General features: G+C 51.1%; 1 protein-coding gene across 38 annotated transcripts in view; it reads right to left on the reverse strand.

Moving 5' to 3' along the window:
* The window catches only part of TRAK1 (trafficking kinesin protein 1), a 195,183-nt gene that overhangs the window by 47,798 nt on the left and 128,384 nt on the right, over nucleotides 1-19,001 (reverse strand). For 3 of the 38 annotated variants that reach the window (XM_051851815.3, XM_051851814.3, XM_051851811.3), the window contains exon 1: nucleotides 17,267-17,619. The exons of 32 other annotated variants lie outside the window; for them this stretch is intronic. In XM_051851815.3, the coding sequence (XP_051707775.1) occupies nucleotides 17,267-17,330 (64 nt within the window). In that variant the 5' untranslated portion in view covers nucleotides 17,331-17,619. Of the gene's footprint in view, nucleotides 1-6,225; nucleotides 8,628-17,266; nucleotides 17,620-19,001 lie in introns of those variants that run through there. 3 more of the 38 variants (XM_089306487.1, XM_089306488.1, XM_089306509.1) reach the window with 3 other exon arrangements.

Genomic DNA, 19,001 nt, shown 5'->3' on the forward strand with positions numbered 1-19,001 from the left:
CAGAGTGCCTGGGTTCGAGTCCTTTCTCTGCTCCTGATCCCAGCTTCCTGTAAAAGTACACCCCAGGAGGTGGTGATTCTGCTAGCTGGGTCCACTGCCACCCACACGGGAGACCTGGATTGAGCTCCTGGCTCCTGGCTTTGACCTGGCGCAACCTTCACTGTTGTGAGCATCTGGGGAGTGAATCAGTAGATGGGGGAGTGCTCTCTCTTTCTCTCTCTTGCAAACATGTAAAATAAATAAATAAAAACTAAAAAGAAAAAAGAAACCAACCCTGATTAGGAATCCATACATGCACTCATTGGCCCCATAGAGATTAAATTATTTTCAACTAGAGAACTACCATTAAAATTGGGTCAGATGGAAGAAAGAATTCAGGACACACCCATAAAAAAGCCAAGGGCCACCCTGTCCAAGTTTAGGAGTCTGACTTTGAGCCCTCTTCCTGGGCACACACAGCTCTTCTTCATCTCCTCACTGTCCCTCTGAGGCTTGGCCAAGTCCCCCACCAGACTGCTGTCCTGCAATATTTATTTTCACAATAATTTGGACAAAATAAGCCAAGAGAATTAACTCCTAAGACCTGTAAGACACACATTTCTTGGTTTCAAAAACAACAAAGCAGAACCATTCTGATGCAGCCCTTGAAGTGGATACTGGACTAGGGTAATGGCTCACAGCAATGAAAACAAAACAAAATGGAAGAACAATTTATTTTCATTGGTATTTAAATGTCCTCATGTCAAAAATGACAACAGCACAGCCACACCAACCCTACAGAGTCACACATGTCCCCTAGCCCCTCCCGCTCGGAAAACAGCCAGGTCTTATCCATGTTGATACTCAATAACATAAAACAAAACCAAAAAAGGCAAGGCAGGTGGCCATTTAGCCTGGTGGCTACGATGTCTCTGTCCCACATCAGAGTACCTAGGTTTGACTCCTGGTTCTAGCTCCTCACGCCAGGTTCCTGCTAATGCAAATTGTGGGAGGCAGATGGTGATGGCTCACATGGGAGACCAGGGTTGCACTCCTGGCTCCTGGCTTTGGCCTTGGCTGGTGTGAGCATCTGGAGAATGAACCAGTGGATGGGAGCTGTCTATTCTCTGTCTTCTCTTTATCTCTGTCTCCTTCTCTCTTCTTTCTTTCTCTCGCTCTCTCTTCCCCATCAAATAAATAATTATTTAAAAAACAATTGCAAAGAACAGCTCATTTCTAATCACTACCCTATCTTATTGTCTCAAGATAAGCATCCATCTTGCTCCTGGACAGTCCCCTCCCTGACCCAAGGCTGAATGCAAAGGAGAAATCACATCTGGAATGGGGAAGGAGAGCTCAGGTCCAACGCGACACACAGGAAGTTGCCAGGGAAGACACCTTCACGGAGGCAGCCATGGTCTCAGGCCAGAAGCCAACAGGCCGAGGGCTCCCACTCTTCCATGAGAAGCCCTTGTGTCTCATGGCTCTTGGGTGAAAACACACTGGAAGGTCTCTGGGTCAGTGGTGGGGGCAGCTCAGCACAAAGTCCAGCACAAAGAGCAGTCTGCCTGGCCATAACCCGTGTCCACGCAGCGCCCAGCCTCTCCGCGGACGGGCGGGAGCGAAGTGCCCCTCGCCGACAACAGAGCCCCACACGGTGCAGCTCTGGCTTCATTCCACTGTTCAGTAGGACCGCGCTCAGCTCAACTATTTCTCTGGCTCACTCTCCCGTGCCTCAGTAGGCTGAGAGCTTGGCACCAGTGCAACTTCTTGACAAGGCAGAGAAAACATGAAATGACTGTTAGGGTGACCACAGCACGCCAACTGCTGCCCTGGGCACCTGACTACACACATGAGTGTTCTTTCACTGAAAATTCAGAACAACCCCACTGAACAAACGAGACAGGAGAGAGGCCAAGGTCAGGTGGGGCAGAACTGTGGACTTGGACGGGAACTTGGACTTGCACACTGCAGTCAATTTCCCAGCTTCAGACTGGAACACCCAGCGTGGGTCTCTGGTGTCCATGTATCTATCACCAGGCCTAGAGGGACTGACTCACTGCTGAATGCCGACCCTGTCCCATCTCCTTCAGTGTTTCCATCCATCCTGCATTCTCTGCTGTCCCATCTGAGACAGGAAGACAGAGCCCAAGGTCACAGAGCTCTGGTGGGAGGGCCTGATCTGCTGACCCCCCAAGTGGGGACTCCCGAAGATACCTATTGGGTAAATAAATGAACCCTACTCTCAAGGCTCTCTTGACCTAGAAGAGCAGGTGAATAAATTAGCTTAAGACAGAGAAGCAAGAGGAGCTAGGGGAGAGATGCTGCTTGCCGTTGCTGAGGAGTTCAGGTCTAGGGTGGCAGAGGGACAGGGGATAGGACCCCAAGACACAGGGATCATGGGGGAGCTTTGCCCTTAGGCAGTCTTGGGGTGAAGCTGGTGCTCCCGTTCTAGATAGGAAAACCAGCTGCAGATGGTAGCCATGGATACGCCGAGAACCAAACAGGTACAACAAAACTACCAGCCAAGGGACCTTTGTCACCGTGCCTGTGGTTGGCACTGATAAGCCGGCTCGACTCCTCTGCCATCCTTGACTCTACGAGAAAGTTGGGCAAGCGCCCTTGAGTGCCACTGGCCACCTATGTTAACAAGAGACCCCAGGCCTCTTCCCTGGGGCTGGCATGTCCACTCCACAGCCTGCACAGACCTGAGGCATCTCAGCCAGCTCCGGACTCAGTGCCCAGGGATGTAGCTGCTCTCCATGGGCCGGCCCAGCCCTGCAGCCCAGGAGGGCCCTGGCCAGCTGGAGAACGGTGCTGTGTCTGCGCAGTGTGGCTTCCCCAGCTTGCCTTGGAAACAATTAGAGAATGGGGATGGTCGCCACTGGACACAGGAGGCCGGGACGGGGCACTCCATCAGGCTGTGGGTTCCCTGCCCCAAGTGGCATTGTGTTTGTCTGTTTTTCCAGACTGTCAGCTCTGGTTAGCACTCAACACCTGGGAACTGCCCTTTGTGCAAAAAGGACCAATGTTGTGTACTCATCTACTACATACACTCAGCACTAAAGAGAGGGGATGGGCCTGCTCTTAAGGCCTGAGGTCTCAGGGACCCTACAGGGGATGCTCAGCAGACTCCAGAGGTCTTCCAATCCTGCTGCCTCCTGAGCCACCCTAAATGACACCAGCCAGACATATATCGACTCTTCTCAACACAGGGTGAGCGCCTCAGGAGTGCCCAGGTGAGAAGAAATGAGGAAGCCAGCCCCGCCTCCTTCCCTTAGGCATCTCCAGAGGGCTAAGTTACTGCTTGAGACACCGGCACCACCTGTAAGTACAGGTTCAAGTCCCAGCTGCTCCTTTAATGACCCAGCTCCCTGCTAACGCACCTGGGAAGGCAGCAGAGGACGGCCCAAGTGCTTGGGCTCCTGCCGCTCATGTGGGAGACCCAGATGGAGTTTCTGGCTCCTGGCTTCACCCTGGACCAGTCCTGACTGTTGTGGCCATGTAAGGGAGTGAACCAACAGATGGAAGATCCCCCCCGCCATGTCTGCCGTCACTGCCTTTGAAATAAATAAATCAGTAAAATATTAAAAAAAAAAAAAAAAAGATTGGAATTTGTCTTGTGCAACAAACCACAAGGAACTGGCAGTGAAATTCCACTTTTCCCCACCTGTTCCTCATGCTGGTGCTGGGACTCAGGCACAGACAGGTGTGGCAGCGACTCCCTTGGCAATGTCAGCCTGTCTGACCTTCCGGTGTAGGGTGCTGGCTAAAGCAAACACAGCCCTCCACTCCGAGAGCACTGCTCGCTCAGCACTTGGGATTAAGCCGTCCCTAGCACTGGACAAGTTATCTGTGACCAGCAGACACTGAGCCCAAATCCTGCCTGTCCTTGTGAACACAGTCAGAGCATGGCCACCTCTCCCTGTGCCCAGTCCCTGGCAAGCACCCACCTTGTGGGTAAAGAGGATTAAATGAGTTCCTACTAGGGAAGGGCCTAGAACTCTGCTTATCATCAGGGTGTGGTGGAAGGCAGACCCCTAAACCAGGGTGAGGGCCCTGCTCTGTGCTCACAGCTAGAAAACTCTGGCCACAGCCAACTTAGTTGAGCCTCAGGTGCTTTGATGACAAAATGGGAGACAGGCTCCAAAATGAGTTCATTTTATTTTACAGAAAGAACGAAGTGGGGTGGCAATCACTGTTAGCGCTCCATTGACTGCATGGCTAAGAATATTTTACTGGAGAGAGGGTGGGAAGTGGATGGGAGCAAATAAGAGGAGGAAGAAGTGTAGCTGTCCATCACCAGATGGTAAACCCCGCACAACATCTCCCATCCACGAATTCTCCTGCAAGGCAGACACGCTGGTCTTTGCGAGATATGGCTGAGCACCAGACAGTGTGTGCCGGTGTCACACGGAGGGCGTGTGTGCAACCCAGATCCCTGGGCCCTGCCCTACGGTTTCTGATCCAGCTGGTCCGGGGTGGGGCCCAAGAACAGGCATTTTCTCTCTGGTTCCCGGGTGATGCTGATGTTGTGGGCCGGGGACCCTGCTTCGAGAAGAGTGAGCACCATGGTTAAGAGCACAGGGCTCTCCACACAGCCTGGAACCGCCCCCTAGCTCCATGACATCCTGGACGAGCTATTTTAGCTTCCTCCTGCAAGCCTATAAAATAGGAAGTCTAAAAGTATGAAAGCTCCTATGGTGGTTTTATGGGCTCAGGGCATGAATCCACATTAATTAGTTAAAATGGGGCCTGGCACACAGCAGGTGCACAGTGACCCTCATCATCATCATCACCATCATCATCACCACCTGACTCTCAACCAAAAAAAAAAGTTTTTACACAGAGAGCTATATGGAGAGACAGTGTGTACGTTTATACATATGTGCGCATATGGGAAATGTATACAACAAAAATGTTTCCTTCCCTCGACTAGGATACATGGCCGAGTTCCAGACTCTCAAACAGTCTTTGGAATTACTGGCTTTAAAATGCCTTGCTGCGTATGCCTTGTGGCACGGCTCCTCTCACGCCTGCACGTGCATGCCCACCACTCGCTAAACGCAGACTGGGGCTTCTGTGTCTCTAGCAAATTGACAGGTGGCACTAGAGCAGGTCCCACTTGGGGCTGCGTGGAGAAGCTGATCCAGTTAAATCTGGGCTGGCCCCAGTCCTACAAGAGCAGATGGGTGCATCTCTCTCTCTCTCTCTCTCTCTCTCTCTCTCTCTCTGTTGATCGCTTCCAGGGACCCAGCAAGGACACCACTGTCAGGCTGTCACTCCTTCCTCTTCCCTTCACCCCAGGGACACCAGCAAGGAAGCACTGGCTCTCTTGTGGCCTGTCCCACTGTCCCTCCGTTCTGTAACAAGACAGTCTTATCTGTCCTGGAGGTGAAGCTCATATTTTCAGGCCAGTAACCTCAAAAGAAAACCACGGGTTACAAACCGTTTTGGAAATTAACAGCATCCTGAGACGTGAAAACAGACCCTTCAGAAGTCTGAAAACGCATTCTGACTGTTTTGACTCAAGACACCAAGGGGTCACTGCTTAAACGGCTTCTCCTCACCAAGTTCCCCTTTCTCAGGCCTGTGGGTGACAGCCCCAGGAGCCGGACCAGGAAACTCACACCTGCATGTGGACACCCCCTTGTCTGACACCCACACGCTTCCTCCCAGAGAAGCCCTCGGAGGTGCCCCATGATTTCAACCTCTTTGAAAGCATCCCAAGTTTTTGTTTTTTTTTTCAACCCTATTTCAAAGCAGTCATTAATATTTGTTTAAGTAGACACTGCTGGCGCAAAAGCACGCTTCATTTAACCACCACTGGATCTCTTGTCTATGAAATCATCATGAGAATAACTGACAACCTGAAAACTGAGTGCTAGAATGGCACAACGGAGAAGAGAAACTACCAGTATTTGCAACAGCATGGATGGATTCCAGAGGCCAGACACGCTGTAACCACACACTCTGCTTTGGCTTGCACGGATCAGGAAGTGGCAGAGCAAGTTGGGACAATGGCTTCTGGGGAGGCAGACGTAAACCAGAAACGGCTGCTCCTCAGGCTGGGGTGGGGGTGGGGGGTCTCATAGGGGCATCAGTGAGCCATTCGCATAAGGGCCCTGTACTCCAAGCTATATCTCAGATGGAAATACCAGACACACGCGTTGTGAAATCATAGCAGCCCAGCCGGTTTAGACACAAACAGAAAGGGATCAGATGCGAGCAAAGGACAGAATTTACCCTCCTCCAAGAAGTCCAGAGTGTCGACGCATGGCTGCTTGCTGGTGGGTCTCCTCTCTTCATCCTGGCCATCATATTCAAAACACTCCTCTTCCCCTCCTGCGTCTCCCAGGGACATTGCTGAAGTCGTCCCAAAGCGAAAACATCATCTTATGGGGTCATCCTTCGGGAAGCTCTTGGCTGCCTGTCCCCAGGAGCCATTGGGGCCAGGGGCCCACAGGGCTGACGCTGGGCCCAGCCCCGGGGCCGTGCACCTGCCCCTGGCTCAGCTGGAGTGGAGCAGCAGCTCACACAGTGTCATTGGCCCAGCATCACTCAGGGAGGACCTGGAAGGGGGTGTTCCCCAAGGAGGGGCGGGGTGGGGCGGGGCAATGAGAAACACCTGTTGGGAACAAGAATGCCCTGACCAATGCGGTGGAGCAAAGGGGAGCCCAGCAGTCATCGGGAACGGGACCTGTCAAGCTGTCCCTAGGGAGCAACAAGGAATGGTAGCTTCCTGGAGGTTTCTTAGCAACAGCACAGGACAATACAAGCCAAGCCTTCAGCGGGTACACCTGTCAAAAGGTGGGGCACGAGTGGAGGAGTTGCCCTGGTGAAAGATTGCCCAACAAACAGCCTCAGAAGAGAGATTTCCTGTGGGCGAGCTGCTGGAGCAGCAGGGACAAGTGGGACTGCCGCTGACGCCTGACAACACCACCGAGCAGGCAAGGAGAGCCTGTGTTCCCACAGTTACAGCCGCCGCTGCCTGGGTTGAGCTGAGTTCATCTGTTCCTTCTTTGCTAACAACCAATTGCATTTTCTCTTTATCAACCTGCATTCTAAAAAATAAAATAAAATAAAATCCCGCTCTCACCCTAAATCTGCACTTTCTTAAATTTGTGAAGATCCATTTGAACTGCTAGAATAAGGCATGGAAAAAAAAAAAAAAGAGAGAGAGAGACCGCTAAGGACTAACAATAGCTTGCTGTGTGGCTGAAGAAAAGATTCTACAGCTGAACTGCAAATCTCAATACCAATTCCTCCATACTATTTGCTTTTGCCTGTAATGGTGAGACTGGCAGGTGCTTCCGTCCAACCCTCTAAGAGGTGGCCCCAAGCGCTGGTATCTTGGAGAATCACAGCTCATTCAGGAACCTCTCAGCTCCACCGTGCTGGGTCTGCTCGCTCCTCAAAGCTCTGTGTTGCACCTATGCTGTCTCTCTGGCAATTCACCTCCCCCAGTCAACCAGGAGGGGAGACTTTAGCAGAGGCAAGATCATACTAAAAGACTTCTCTGCACAAGTTCAGGGCCTATGCCTCATGCAGCTTTGAACGCCCAGAGCTGAGGCCTCTGATAGGCAGCTGAAAGGCTACCTCATAAAGACTCCCATAGGATCATACAGAAATGCCTGCAGGTAGAAAAACAGAATCCAACAAAGACTTTATTAGAAAATGAAAACACAGGGACATAGGCATTCTCTGGTTAAATTTCTGGAACTTGAAAGTGATCGCTTTATTTTATCAGACATACTTTTTTTTTTTTTTTAAAGCAGAGTGGACAGTGAGAGAGAGAGAGAGACAGAGAGAGACAGAGAGAAAGGTCTTCCTTTGCCGCTGGTTCACCCTCCAATGGCCGCCGTGGCCAGTGCGCTGCAGCCGGTGCACCACGCTGATCCGATGGCAGGAGCCAGGTACTTACCCTGGTCTCCCATGGTGTGCAGGGCCCAAGCACTTGGGCCATCCTCCACTGCACTCCCGGGCCACAGCAGAGAGCTGACCTGGAAGAGGGGCAACCGGGACAGAATCCAGCGCCCTGACCGGGACTAGAACCCGGTGTGCCGGCGCCGCAAGGCGGAGGATTAGCCTAGTAAGCCGCGGCGCCGGCCAGACATACATTTTAAAGGCCCAGATCTGGGCTGGGCAATTGGCCAAGCAGTTAGGATGCTGGTTAAGAAATCCGCATCCCACATCAGAGTGCCTGGGTTTATTTCCTGGCTCAGCTCCTGCCTGCAGCTTCCTAATGCAGACACAAATAATTGGGCCATAGGGGAGACCTGGTTTGAGTTCCTGGTCTCAACCCAACCCAGCTCCAGCCCTTACAGGTACTTGGGGAGTGGACCAGTGATGCTTCTCAAATAAAATAATTAACTTTTAAAACGACACATTCTTTGTAAAAAGGAGGTAGAGTATAATTCAGAAGCAACAAATTCAAGATCACATTTTGAACAATGGCAGATTCTTGAAATACAGTGTGTACGAAAACACACACTAGGGGAAACAAATCCTTCTTTAATCTCTACAAACGTTAGCAAACTGGACTTGTTAATTCACTTCAAATGACAGCGGACATGTGAATCAGGTCTTCCAGAGGAGAGGAGAGGCTGTGCTGTACCTCTGTTAAGGCAGGGAAGGAAGAAGCACCTGACCCAGGGCAGGACTCCGCAAGCGCCAGACTGGAAGATGTGTGGGACGCCATGCCGGGCCACAGGCTCTATCAGTGAGAACAAAAGTTGATTTCAGGGCCAGCACTGGGGAGCAACAGGTTAAAGCCTGCAGTGCTGGCATCCCATATGGGCCCTGGTTTCAGTCCCAGCTGTTCCACTTCCAATCCAGCTCCCTGCTAATGCACATGGGAAAGCAGCAGAAGACAGCCGAAGTCCCTGGGCCCTGGCACACCCATGTGAGGACCTGGAAGAGGTGGGGAGTGAACCAGTAGATGGAAGACCTCTCTCTCTCTCACTCCATAACTCTTTCAAATAAATAAAAAGTAAATCTTTAAAAAAAAAAAGCTAACTTCATATTTTCAAACACTTTCTCAAGTGATTTTACTCATAATCAAGGCATTTTTACTCAAGTTTTAACTCAAATCAAGGATACCGCTCACAAATGATGTCCAAGTCTCATACATTACACAAAAAACATTAGGCTATAACGCTTAAAAAATGTTTCTCCCCTTTTAACTAAGATAATATTTCTTTTTTTAAAAATTTATTTGACAGGTAGAGTTATAGCCAGTAAGAAAGAGAGACAGAGAAAAAGGTCTTCCTTCTGTTGGTTCACCCACCAAATGGCCACTATGGCCGGAACTGTGCTGATCCGAAGCCAAGAGCCAGATGCTTCTTCCTGGGCTCCCATGAGGGTGCAGGGGCCCAAGCACTGGCGCCATCCTCCACTGTACTCCCGGGCCACAGCAGAGAGCTGGACTGGAAGAGGAGCAGCCAGGACTAGAACTGGCACCCACATGGGATGCCGGTGCTGCAGGCGGAGGATTAACCAAGTGAGCCACAGTGCTGGCCCCGATAATATTTCAAGATACAAAATAGTTTGAGGAGTATTACAGTGAGCACTTGTATCCTGCCAGTAAAGTGGAACAACGAATATTGTGTAAATTTGTAAAAATTTAGTATTTGTGGCTGGCGCCGTGGCTCACTTGGCTAATCCTCCACCTGCAGTGCCGACATCCCATATGGGCACTGGGTTCTAGGCCCGGCTGCTCCTCATCTAGTCCAGCTCTCTGCTGTGGCCCGGGAGGGCAGTGGAGGATGGCCCAAGTGCTTGGGCCCTGCACCCGCATGGGAGACCAGGAGGAAGCACCTGGCTCCTGGCTTCGGATCGGCGTAGCGCAGGCTGTAGCGGCCATTTGGGTGGTGAACCAACGGAAGGAAGAACTTTCTCTCTGTTTCTCTCTCTCGCTGTCTAACTCTATCTGTCAAATAAAAAAATTAAAAAATATTTAGCATTTGTAAAAAACTAAGAACAGATCTATCATACGATCCAGCTATCCCACTTGAGGATTTCCTTTCAAAGGAAAGGGAATCAGCATGTCTAAGAGATGCCTGCACACCCACGTTTACTTCTGCAGTATTCACAACAGCCAAGATACGGAATCAGCTAGATGCCTATTAATGGCTGATACATGCACACAGTGGGATATCGTTCAACCATACAAAAGAACAATATTCCATCATCCGCCACAACATGGATGGGACTGGAGGACCTCATGTAAAGTGAAATAAGCCAGACACAGACAAATACCCCAGGTTCTCTGTCATGCGTGAAGGATTCCAGAGGGCAGTGGAGAATGCTCCGGTGTTAGGTCTCTGCCACCCACGTGGGAGACCTGGATTGAGTCGCCAGTTCCCAGCTTCCACCCGGCCAACACCCCACTGTTGCAGGCATTTGAGCAGTGAGCCAATGTATGAGAAATCTCTCTTTCCCTCTTTTTATTTTATTTTATTTGACAGGTAGAGTTAAAGACAGTGAGAGAGAGAAAGGTCTTCCTTCCGTTAGTTCACCCCCCAAATGGCCGCTACGGCTGGCACGCTACGCCGATCTGAAGCCAGGAGCCAAGTGCTTCCTCCTGGTCTCCCATGTGGGTGCAGGGTCCCTCTCTTTCCCTCTTAGGTAGGTAAGTAGGTAAGTAAATACATAAGATGTTTAAAGCAAAGGAAACACTAACAAACCTGATTTGGATATATGTATCAAAGTACCCCAGTGTACCCAATAAACAGATACAATTTAAACAATAATTTTAAAAGGGAAAAAAGTTGCCATAAAAGTACAAAAAGCCTGGGTAACATTTATCTGGATTTCCCCAATGCTAACATTTTACTACATTTGCTCCTACCCCAACACTGAAACAATACCATTCCCTAATCCTAAAACTTAACTGAAGTTTTTCTCAGTTATCCCAAGAAAATTCTTTATGGCAAAGCAAAATTCAAGATCATGTGTGGCATTCAACTGACAAGTCACTTTAGTCCCTGGCCTAGAATTGTTTCTGAGTCCTTTTTTTTTTTTTTAAAGATTTTATTTATTTATTGGAGAGGCACATTTAGAGAGAGAGAGAGAGAGAGAGAGAGAGAAAGAGAGAAGTCCTCCATCCATTGGTTCACTCTCCAAATGGCCAGAGCTGAGCCAATCCGAAGCTAGGAGCCAGAAGCAGGGGCCAAGGACTTGGGCCATCTTCTACTGCTTTCCCAGGCCATAGCAGAGAGATGGATCGGAAATGGAGCAGCCGGGACACAAACAGGCACCTGTATGAGATACTGGTGCTTCAGGCAGAAGCTTAACCCACCACGCCACAGCACCGGCCCCTTGTTTCTGAGTCTCTGCATCTGTAGGTACTGACATCTGTGGACAATTCAGGCCTGCGGTCTTGTGGAATGACCCTCATGCTAAGTCTGCCTGATGCTTTCTCAAGGTTGGACTTATGGACTTTTGGGAAGAGCCCCACAGGAGCGGCAGTACTTGCTTTTTGGCGCACCTTATCACCCTGCCTCACATCAACCCCATCTGCAATCATCTGATTGGGGCGACACCTGCCACGTCTCTGCGTGATAGACTCACTGTTCTAACCACTGTTGCGGTTAGAAAGTGCCTGCTGGCGATACACTTGCTCGTTCTGAGGATCTGGCTGTCACCACTGATTATGATGGTGGCATAAGATAAATTTCTAATGCCAGGATTCCTGCACTGAGTGTTGGTAATAACCTCTTTGTCTCCTGCACGTACTCAGGCATGTGTTTGTTTATATCAGCATGAGCACCCTTCCCTTCACACCACCCCATCTGCTGTGGTTGTCTCTCAGAGCTCTCTGGGCCTCCCTCGCAGTCCACCTCTCCACTACTACAGGGCAGAGCTGGCCCATTATGGGGGTCACTTCCCCTTGCACTTTACCCTGTGCGGTTTAAATAAATAAACAAACACACAAGACAACAACCACAAAGCTCCAGAAACCTGGGCTCTGGGCTCGCTTTGGTCTAACTGCCAACTCTGGTCTTCAGCGTCCACATATGCAGAAGGACAGCATGTCTACCAAGGCAATAATGACGCCTGTCTGAAGCAATCACACTAGGAGGCTATTCGCACTGAACTCTAACAGCCATTCTGCACAGCGCTTTGTCCCGAAGAGGCGCAGGAGACCTGTACCTGCAAGGGTGCATCACATGATGCACACAAGATGAGCAAACGCAGGTCCTGGTGGCACTGCCGATACTTAGGAAAGCAAAGTGCAGCCAGGACAGAAGACCACCTCAAAGCTAGCAACAGCCTTCCAGCGAAGGCCAGAAACACTCCTGACAAAACTCCACTGGACAGCCAGTCACCTTTACCTTGAGGGGGCCTTTCAGAGGTCACTGCAATCCAGCCAACAATGCGTGGTTGCCCTTGTGCACGGTTATGGATTCACCATCATTTATAAAATCAGTGTGAACTCGACCACCTCCCACCCTGACATTCAGATCTACACTGGTATAGAGAGAGGGGTGAGTGCGGACAGAGAACAAACCCACCTATAGAACAAACTGTCACAAGGAACAGGTGTTCCAAATACTGTGCCTGATTCAAAAAGCCACTCGCCTTTTCAAAGGGATTCCTTTTCTAATGTAAAAGGCAGAGAGAGAGAGAGAGAGGAGAGAGAGAGAGAGAGAGAGATCTCCCATCTACTGGTTCACTCCCCAAATGACCCCACCTACACAGGAGAGACCCAGAAGAAGCTCCTGGGCTCCTGGCTTCGGTTTGTCCCAGCCCTGGTCAACGCAGCCATTTGGGGAGTGAACCAGCAGATGGAAGATCGATCTCTCTCTCTCTCTCTCTCCCTCTCCCTCTCTCTTTCCTTCTCTAACTGTGCCTCTCAAATAAATAAAAAATAAAATTAAAAACACTTAATCAGGACCACAACTGTTGAGAAAAATAAGAGGAAGCATTGGCCCAGCTCTTCAATGTTTACTAAAGAGTGCTTCTGGGGCCAGCGCAGTGGTGCAGTGGGTTAAAGCCCTGGCCTGAAGCACCGGCACCCCATATGGGCACTGGTTCTAGTCCAAGCTGCTCCTCTTCCAATCCAGCTCTCTGCTATGGCCTGGGATAGCAGCAGAAGATGGCTCAAGCCCTTGGGCCCCTGCACCCTGGGGGATCCTGGGCTTACAGAGGCTCTCAGAGGTCCAAAGAAGTCCCCAAACCACAAAGTACAAAGCAGGCTTCAAACACAGACTCCAGGCCAGCATTCTTTTTACCACTCTACCAGTTTCTAGAATAACTACAAAGTGGCAGTCTTAATACCTGGTTACATTAACAAATCAAACAACACAGACACACAATTTAACATACAGCCAGGAAGCTGATGCCTCAGGGCACAAGGTGCCTCCTTTCTTATCTCAGCTTCTTCTGCAGAGCAAGAGGTCTTGGTCCAATTGGGTCCACCCTCCCCACCTGTGGCCCTCAAGGACCACCTTGACGAAACAGAGAAGGAATGCACTGACGTGGACCTAGCGGTGAGCCTCGGCGCCTGACACCAGGGACCTGCAGCTCCTACCTGACTCTGCCTGCTCAGCTCCCCTTCCTCGCAGTCTCTTTATAAACTCCCAAACGCCCTCATTCAGCAGGTCTGCTCCCTCCCCATCTACTGACAGATTAAATTTTCTCTTTCCTTTATCCTCACACCTTGTCCTTGGGCCAGCATTATGGTATAATGGGTAAAGCCCCAGCCTACAATTCCAGCATCCTTGATGGGTGCGGGTTCACATCCCAGCTGCTCCACTTCCAATCTCGATCCCTGCTAATGGCCTGGGAAGAGCAGCAGCAGATGAGCCCCTACTACCCATGTAGGAAACCTGGAGGAAGCTCCTGGCTTCAGCCTGGCCCTGCCCCAGTCATTGTGGCTATCTAGGAGTGAACCAGTGGATGGACAATCAATCTCTGTCTTTCCCTCTTTCTATGCGATTCTTTCAAATAAATCAACAAATCTTTAAAAAAAAAAGACAAAAACAAAAAATCTTGCCCTCCTTATTTTTATATGGCACCAGGGAAGTGGACCAAGCCTTCAGGTACATTCAGAATATACCCCTGGGGGCCGGCACTGTGGCGTAGTGAGCTAAGCCACCACCTGCAGAGCCGGCATCCTATATGGGTGCCACTTCATGTCCCGGCTGCTCCTCTACTGATCCAGCTCTCTGCTACAGCCTGGGAAAGCAGTAGAAGATGGCTCAAGTGCTTGGGCCCCTGTGCCCATGTGGGAGACCCAGAGGAAGCTCCTGGCTCCTGGCTTCAGATCAGCCCAGCTCCAGATGTTACGGCCATCTGGGGAGTGACCCAATGGATAGAAGATCTTTTTCTCTATCTCTCCCTCTGTCCGTCTGCAACTACACCTCTCAAATAAATAAATAAAATCTCTTAAAAAAAGAACATATATACTTGAAACTGAGCTTTTGGAAAATTAATAATGCTTTGCCCTCTTTGGGCCCTTGTGACCATTGTGGCCAAGGTTCTGTTCACACGGGTTCACACGGGTGGTTCACACGGGTCCTCACTGTACCATGGCTGCTGTCTGCTGCTGTCGGCTCGAGTCTCCCAAACACAGCTGAGACGTCAGATTCCCTGGCATCACCACATCTGAAGGGAGCCTGAGAAGCTGCCTTTTTAGTAAGTGGGTGATTTTTCAATGACCTTCCCAGTCTTAGAGCTGGGAGACGTGCAATGGAGACAACCAACATCCTGTCTGACCAAGCGGTTGTGCTGGAAACACTGAGGGCTGTTGCTAAACGAGCTGTGTGGACCGCTGGCCACACTGCATCTCCAACAGTTACTCTAAGGAATGAGGCAATCAACCCCGCCAAGTTCTTCTGATTAATTTCCTGCTCAGTGCTTCTCATTACATACTCTGGGGTCTGTGGGCTGGGTGGGTAGAGGGGGACGAAACCATCAAAACTGAAATTGATGAAAGGGAGTGAAGGATTCAAAGCCAAAGAAAATTCCTGTGCAGCCAACTCTTCCAACCTTTAAAGAGGGGTCCTACAGGCCTGCAATCTATATCCCCATCCGCAGACATCTCTCTTTCAGGGCTAATGCTGAGTTAGACATAAATGATGATTTGGCATCTTTTTCAAAACATTTGACTCACCTTGCATTATTTGTATGGAAAGTTCCCCCCATGGTATTGATCCCAATGCCAAAAATGATAACAGACACAAAGCAATGCTGTGTGTATGCTGATTTGCAATTTAAAAGATGCACGAAAACAAGGGCAAATTATATTTCCCAGCTAAGGTGCCTGCAGCCAGGAAAGAGCCCAACAGAGTCAGCGGTGTAAAGAAATAAACCTAAAATTAGCATGAAATTCCCCCTCCGGCGAGTTTACTAAATCAAAACGTTTCTGGGCTTCAGCTCTCTTTCATTCTCTCTTGCTGCCTGTTTGACATGGGACTACCAAAATGCCAATTGCCCCAGCAGTGCTCTCCCCTTCATGCCAAAGGGGTAGGGGTTAAAGCGCAAGGATTTTGGTCAGCAGGCATTGAGACAGCATCAGCGATCAATATTTATGAGCCCTCGGAAAGATGAGCCATCCCCTCTTCCATTTCCCCTTGCTCTTGGAAAAGAAGAGATCAGGGGCCAGAAGACTCAGCCAAGGACCGGGAGGGTAAGAAAATCCTCTGATGGAGATCCAGATAGCATCAGGCCACCTCTCACCCTCCAGATTGACCATGGCCAGAGCCTGGCTCTGTTCCCATGTGAAAAGAGAACCGGACAGCGCAGCCAAGGGGCCAGACCCGAAGAAACCTTCCTCCCCCATTTCCCAGACGGCATCCACGGGTGCCGTGGCCACACCCAACACACCCGAGGGCCACGTGGCTCTCGACTGCACCCATGCTGCCGACACCAACAGGGCACTGTGGCTGTGTCGAACCGCCTACTTTGAGAAACCTCGGAGGGCTCCATGAGCTGTAAATCCCCGGGGCAACGAGAAGGGGGTCTGTGATGGTCTCTAAAGAGCAGGGTCCCTGCGACTGCCTCTTGGAATCAGGGAACAGGGCAGGAGTTTGCTTCTATTAGGAATATATCCAAAGGAAAAACAAACAAACAAAAGAAATCACTGGTTCCTCCTCTCACCTAAGATCCTGGCAAGGGCCTGCCAGGCCCAATGGTGGCTTCACCTAGCTCTGGAGACACTGGCGAGTTTCTTGGCACATTTAAAGCTGCCATGCCCTGGGCAAGCCCTTCGGGTCTCATCTTACAGCCCATGGTCAAGGTAAAGGTCGGAGGATCAGGGATGGGGATGCAGCCCACCCAACAGGCCAGCTCCCAGTCAGTTACATCATCCAGCTCTGTCGAATGCAGATCTGAAACTTCAACTACTCAGTTCAGAAGCAGTCATCCTACCTATTAACGGCTACAGCAGTGCTGGGGAGATCTGATCACTGGGGAGAGACCAGACCGATCACTGGGGAGAGACCTTTTTTTTTTTTTTTTTTTTTTTTTGGTAAAAAGCCTGCAATTTCAGGTCATTTTTCAAGAAGAAATCAAAGAGGACAGGCTGTGTAATCTACAATTCTAATGCCTGAGGACAGGGCAAGAGCCTGCAGACGCACCCCTGTGGTCTCACTCGGAATACACCTGGGTGCTTGAAATCTCCTGTCCATCCCCCGGAATGTGCCACACCCTCCCTCCGTGCACAGACCCAGAGAGTGGCTTGGGGACATCCTCTCCCCGCCCCTCCCCAGCCCAGTCTCTCGCCTTTTCTCCAGCCTCACCCCTCCACACTGAGGCAGCCGCTGGGGCTGGGCTCTGTTAAGGACAGATTCTTCCAGGCCTGCTGCTGACAGACCTGGGGGCCACCTCCTGGATCCGCTGTTCCAGCCTCAGGTTTCCTACCCCCCAGGAGAGCACAGAGCACCAGAGAATGGGAAAACACATTTCCACTTACACACACACATACACATCAACAACACACTCACGTCTCACACCAGAGAGGATTTGGTAGAAGCACCACGCCTGCAAGCCCAATGTAAAACCGAAACCCATCTCTCCTTCTCAGCAAAGGACCTACACACAGCACCAAAGAATCTCTGGCTGGAGAGGCCCTGGCCACCTGCCGGTCCCCTCCACCATGCCTTGGAAACGGCCAGAGCCAAGTGGGCCTGCCAGCAGGTCAGGCTACTTCCAACTGCACCCCCCCCAAAGCCCAGCTCCCTGGGGCCAGGGGGAGGGGGGAGGCTTCAGGACCACCACTCGCCCCCCAGACATACGACGTCCCTCCCATCCCTGCTCCATCTGGCCTGGCCCTAATTACCGTCCGAGCATTCTTCATAATACCAGTCTAGTTCATAGTAATCCGCTTCGATAAATTTCTGCATAGTCAGGATTCTTGCAGAGGGAAGAAGGGACCTCACAGCGCCGTCAACGTCAAGTGAGGCGCTGCCATGCCTCCCCGCCCTTCCAGGACGCTGGGCCCAGGAGCATCCCAAGACGCACCGGAACCACACGGTGCATTCTTAGCGACAGTCTGGAGCCAAAACCGAAAAAGGGGCAGCGAGAAAGGAAGAAAAAAAAATGCCTAGGGGCGCGGGGAGGGGGAGTAGGAGGAGCAGAAAAGGGAGGCAAGCCGCAGAGCTCCGAGCCTGTGGCAGCCCTGCTGATAAAGCTGCACTGGACAGCAGCCCTGGATGGGAGTAGCCGGAATGGGCCTATCCCGAAGCCCAGAGGGTGACGTCAGGGACACACACCACCCGGCCTCTCACTCCGGCCCTGCCTCCTGCTCCCCGCTCATCTTTCAATCTTACCGTTGCCATAGAAACCGGCCGGCTGTGGAAAAGGATGTGGAGAGGGCGGAAATGTCTTCCAAGGATGCCGGGAGCGGAGGCTGAGGGACGCCACGCGGGTGCAAGTGGGTGGGGGACGGGGCGGCTGGGGGCTCCCGGCCTTCCCACCTCCAACGAATGCCAAGGGCGAGCTAGTCTGCTGGATTCTGGGTCACCTCGGGAAGCAGACTGTGCATTGGAGAAAGGGGGCCCACCCTTTGCTACCTTTGGGCTTTCTGGTCTGAGCCTGATTTAAAATTGTGAAAACCTCTTTTCTTCACAATGTTTCTCCACCTCCAGGAAATGTAAATGACTCAGATAACAGGCACATTTCCACGACCATACAGTGCTGTTCTCTGCTCATGCCTTTGCTCTGACTTCTGGGAAAATAAGAGGCCACGCTGAAACCGAGGTGAACGCCCTTACACAAGGAGCTACTCCTCCACCGGCTCTTGGCCACCTGTAGGAAGGGGGCTGCCTCTGAGGAGGGGGAGGGGAGCGGGGCTTGGAACCTGTCCTTACAAATACACATGTGACATCTCATTTGCTTAGCAGTCCCAAGTGTCTGATGTGCTTAAATTTTTCACAGTAACAATGAGGTCCTGGAGAACTAGATTTTAGATTTAATGGTGGTGGAACAGTTTCTCAGCCAAGACACAACCATCGTTGGGGGTCAGAGACTTCTTCACCATGGGGGCCTGGCCTGGACACTGTGGGTTGCTCTGCACCAGCCTTGGCCCCCACCTGCTGAAAGCCGGCAGCCAGCCTCCCATGTGGGACAACCAAAAAAAATGGCTCTAGGCATTGCTCAACGCCCTCGGGATGCAGAGCCACCCAGATAAAAACCCTACCCTGGGTCAAAACTATTTAACTGAGTGCACTGGCCTCAGGGAGGGTCTCCTAAGTATCTGTTGATGTCAAAGGCAGCTCATCTGTGTATATACAGGAAACCGTGTGTGTGTCTGTCTGTACTAGAAAATTAAGAGGAAAACTGCACCCACACATTCTACATGGGCTCTCCAGGCTTTGTACAATCTATCTCAGCCTCCCTAGCCCGCTGCAAGCCGAGGAGCCTGCGACACTGGCTCACGAGGCCCCCAGATCTGTTTCCCTACCCCCCTGCCTCTCTTCTCACTGCGGTGTCCTCTCCTCTCGTTAGGGCCGCGCCTGGCTCTCCTCGTCAGGCCCTGCTAATGCATCAGCATGGATGCTACCACCAGCCCTTCC

The sequence above is a fragment of the Oryctolagus cuniculus genome, chromosome 10 (assembly GCF_051225735.1).
Source record: "Oryctolagus cuniculus isolate XC-2025 breed Fujian yellow rabbit chromosome 10, ASM5122573v1, whole genome shotgun sequence".
Classification (NCBI taxonomy): domain Eukaryota; kingdom Metazoa; phylum Chordata; class Mammalia; order Lagomorpha; family Leporidae; genus Oryctolagus; species Oryctolagus cuniculus.